This window comes from Cheilinus undulatus, linkage group 2 (genome assembly GCF_018320785.1).
Source record: "Cheilinus undulatus linkage group 2, ASM1832078v1, whole genome shotgun sequence".
In the NCBI taxonomy this organism is placed as follows: domain Eukaryota; kingdom Metazoa; phylum Chordata; class Actinopteri; order Labriformes; family Labridae; genus Cheilinus; species Cheilinus undulatus.
In genome coordinates, this window is record NC_054866.1 from 51,801,997 (window position 1) to 51,806,465 (window position 4,469).

General features: G+C 37.0%; 1 protein-coding gene across 1 annotated transcript; it reads right to left on the reverse strand.

Moving 5' to 3' along the window:
- Nucleotides 1-1,918: 1,918 nt before the first annotated feature.
- On the reverse strand, nt 1,919-3,047 carry LOC121525420 (olfactory receptor 13C5-like). Its single transcript, XM_041811421.1, has one exon. It carries the CDS (start codon nt 3,045-3,047, stop codon nt 2,127-2,129), a length of 921 nt encoding a protein of 306 aa, XP_041667355.1. The 3' UTR covers nt 1,919-2,126.
- Nucleotides 3,048-4,469: the final 1,422 nt, after the last annotated feature.

The following is a 4,469-nucleotide window of genomic DNA, read 5'->3' on the forward strand; positions in this document are numbered from 1 at the left end:
TGTTCATCCAATCACCCCCTGAGTTTTTTTTTCCAAGGCTCTGCCCTTTCCCAAACGCTGTATATCGAAGGTTTTCCAGATGTGCGAAACAAATCCATCTGGTGTGCCAGGTTAATGGGACACTCACCTTTGCGTTGTCCATTAATCCCTGATAATTGGACACCTTATCAGGCATTAACCCTTACATAAATATATGATAATATGAGGAGGTTCGTATAACATGTAGATTTAATCCTGCAATTTTCTAAAAAACTGATGAACTTAAAAACACAATTCCACTGTTGATTTGTGGCAGAGATGTTTATGTTGGTATTATGATGATTTGATGAATGTTACTCAAATTTTTGTAAAATGATTTAGCCAAATCTAAAAGCTGTTATGTTGTGCCTCTCCCCTACTGCTGCACGTGTCTGCATGAAGGTGGCTCTGCTTGTCTGTGTGTTTATTAGTGCACTCTGGAGGAGGAGAGATACTCTAGGCCAGGGCTGTTTGTGTGTTGATGAAGCTCAGAGAGACTCTTGGCATACAAAGTGATGCAGAAACACATACCTGATCATCTGATAAAATAACCACACGTTTGTCCACACATGGGTCTGACGGTGGTGCATACAGCCAGACTTCAAGACGGTATTTTGAGGTCACTTAAGGTCAGGGTGTCATGGAAGCCAAAATTCCTGGGGGGTATAAGTCAGAGTGGGGTCATGAGGGTCCTTCTCTGAATAAAAGTTAAGAAAGATGGTGTTTTCTGCATTTTGAAACTCATGTAACCAAGGGTGTGAGGGCTGTTAGTTTTCCTATCAGTCTAAAAGTCTGAAGAAAATCTGAGTGAAATAAAGTCAGATTGTTTTTGTAGCTTTCACTGATCAGATTAATTCCACATGATGGATTACCAAGGTCAAACTGACTACATCTAACACAGCAGCCTGATGAGTTCTAGTGAACGTTTTTAGAAACTAAAATCGTCATGTTATCATCATTATAAGGCTTCTATGTTTACCTGCCTCCCTCAGATCAGCACCTTTACCTGCCTGATGACATCACCATCATTATATTTATTCTTTTTGTTAACTTGCGTGATTGGACGATTCATATCATATAAAGATTTAAATACTTTTGGATATTCATTATAAGCTTTATTAGTATCTTTTTCTTTATATACTGTGTCCCAGTCATCATTCATCAAGTGTCTTTTTAATTTTTCCATAGAATCTTGTTTAATAAAGGGCCAAGGTAGAGACCTGCTCTAGAGGAAAGGTATCCTTTAATGACTTGTGTTGTGATCTGGTGGTATATAGAAAATACAGTTAAATAAAATTAACTTTAACTTCAAGGGGGGCTGGGGGCGCCCCTAGGATGGTAGGGGAAACACTGGAAAAGCTTGCCGGTGCCACAAAGAACAAAGTGTGGAAGAGAAAGAATATTAAAACTCACATTCATACACACTTAAAAAGACGTGCAAACTGCAATATTTACACTGCTATCATGGACTGGTGAAGTTTCTTTTTAAATAAATCCATAGTGGACTAACTGAAAACAAAGCATTTTTAAGTGCTCCTAAATTGAACTTGAATCCTGACAGTAAGTTGCTTCTTTATGATAATGCTTTATACTCCTTATTTGTGAACATCATCAAACCTTTATGTGAATCATACAATTTGACATTTCTTGATCATTTACCAGACATTTATTATGGCAGAAATAGTTTGCTTTTCCAAAGTAATGAGACAAAAATTACAAATTCGTCCATCAAAATTCACAAAAATATAAGACCAATATATTTCAACTCTGTAAACACTCACATGAGCTCTTTTGTTGTTCTACTACAGGGTAATGTTTTTTGTATGAGAAGACAGGCTTTGATATGAAAAAAAAAAAAACAAAACAAAAAAACAGTTAACAAGAATTCTTAAAAGGCTTATTTAATTATTTTAATTTTAAAGGAAAATGGCTTTGTGCATAATAAACAGTAATCAGCATGCAGGAACCACGTCAGGCTCATTTTCAGACTGGGAAAAAACCCTTATAAATCAATAAGCAATTAACAACATGTTTAGAAGATCAATTTATCAGAGCAAATCAAAACTATAACACTTTTTAAAAAATGATTAAATACATTCAGAACAGAATTATTTCACTTTCACAAACAGCCCTTTGAGATGTTTGAAAATTTCTTTCATCTTTACACCGTATATGATTGGATTAAAGAGGGGGTGATAAAAAATCAGCTGTAAGGTCATTATTAAACGTGCAGTTTTAGAAATGCGAGATTCCAGTCTGATTTTAAGTATATCATATGTGCCCAACAGGCAGACATTGATTAAAACCAGCAGGTGAGGTAAACACGTCTGAGCAGCTTTCCTCCTGACTTCTCCACAGCTTCTGTAGGACACTATGAGGATCTGTGTGTATGTGAAAATGATGTAAAGTAAAGGACAAATTATGAGATTTAAAAAAATGATTAACCCAAGTGTTGTTAATAGATTTGAGCTCTCACAGTGAAGTGTGAATATGGAGTTGTTGCAGAAAATTCCATTTAAAGTGAACCTGCAGAGTTTTCTTTGTGTCAATAAAGTCACTTGCCCTGCTAGTTGAATAGCAGGCAGAAACCAAGCCAGGACTAAGAGAGCAATAACAGTGGGTTTCCTCATAATAACTGGATGCTGCAGAGGTTTACATATGGATACATATCTGTCAAACGCCATGGCTGACAGCAGTAAAAACTCTGAACCACCTGAAGAGTAAAACATGAAAATTTGAAGGTGACACATTGGATGTGATATGACCTGTGTCTCAGATAAAACATCAACCAACAGCTTTGGATAGACAGAAGTGCTGAAGAGAAGAGAGTTGATTAGCAGTGCTGCAATGAAAATATACATGGGTTCATGCAGGTTTTGGTGAGTCACAATCAGACATACAATAGTTGCATTAAAGCAGATGATTAAAATATATACAGTGAAAATGATCAGAAAATAAACATAGCCATATTTCTCTAGTCCTACATACCCACCTAGAGTAATATACGACACATTCATCTCTCTGTTCATTGAGCACCAAACAAACATTCATCTCTGCAATATGAAGGTGAGATTACAGGCAAACCCACTGAATTTGATTAAGGAGTTTTATATGAAGAACATTCAAGAAGAGGAAAGGAAACATGATAAGTGATGTAGTACAACCTGTTCAACAAAACTCACACATCTTCAAAAGCAAGACCTGAATGATGCAGAGGCTGCTTGTATTTATACCTGAAAAGTTCCCTGTTTGAGTCTGTGGGATGTTTTCATCAGGTAGTTTCATCCTCTATGGATCTCATCAACCTTGCTGCAAACATGTCGACTACTTCAGGAAACTCTAGAAGCCTTCGTGTTTTAGCTGATGCAACTTTGTTTAAGATGTTTGGCCATTTAAGATTTTTATCATGTCAGTAAAATTTAACACGCAAAAAAATTTGATATAGTGTTCAATTGACCTAACATTGTTTTTTGGCCAATTGTTCTGTAAACTCACTAAAGTACGTTGAGCAGCTGTACCCATCTGCAGTGCTGTAGGGCAGTCAATATTCATCTACAGTCCCATTCAAATTTCATGTATTATTTTTTTGCAGATTTCCAATTATATTTGAAAATTTATGCACATTTGTTTTGATATGTATGTAAAATGTTCAGTTGCTTTAATCACAGTGTGGTTACACATTTGTCCACTAGAGGACCTCTCAATATCACATTACAGATTGCAATGAGGAAATAATGAGCAAAAAGCAAAAGTAGTTAATGTTAAATTTTATGTACTTTTTTTAGTGCAAACAGCCACCTGCACCATTTAGAGACCTTTAATGGGTTTTAGTACTGATGGTCCACTTTAAAACAAACAAACGGGTTAGAAATGAAATGTTAAACAAAAACAAATTAAATTGCGCCGATTACAGCAGTGATGACATCATCTTTATAATGTACAAAACCTTTTTAAAAATGTTGGTACTATCTTGTCCCTACATGTTTTACCTAAAAACACGAGGCGATCCTCGTCTTCTGAATCAAGAGCAGAGTGTTTTTGTTCACTATAGTCCCAGCCACAGAGAAAACCCTCTCCGCCCTGACAAGAGGTACCCGGGATGCACAGGTAATGGCGTGCGAGCCAGAACAAGAGAGGATACCTGGACTGGAATGTTTTCCACCACCACAGCAAGTTACTGTCGGTGGGCGACGCAATTTTACACTCGTACATCAGTGTCTCTTGATGTAGTGAAGCCTCAATTGCCAAATCACCGCCAGCGTGTGCACCACCTTGTAGATGAACATCCCCAATGGCGGCCATTGGTGCCTCTGTGTTTCGTGTGAAAATTTTATCATGTCATATGTCATGTGACAAATAATTTGGTTCTTACACCTACATATGGGTGCAGTAGAGGCCAATGAGAGAGGGGAGAGACTCGCGAGCAATTATAAACGGCAAAAATATTCTTA

What these genes read in the sequence shown, in the direction of transcription:
- LOC121525420 (XM_041811421.1), bottom strand. Translation starts at nt 3,047, where the DNA reads ATGAACAGAGAGATGAATGTGTCGTATATTACTCTAGGTGGGTATGTA.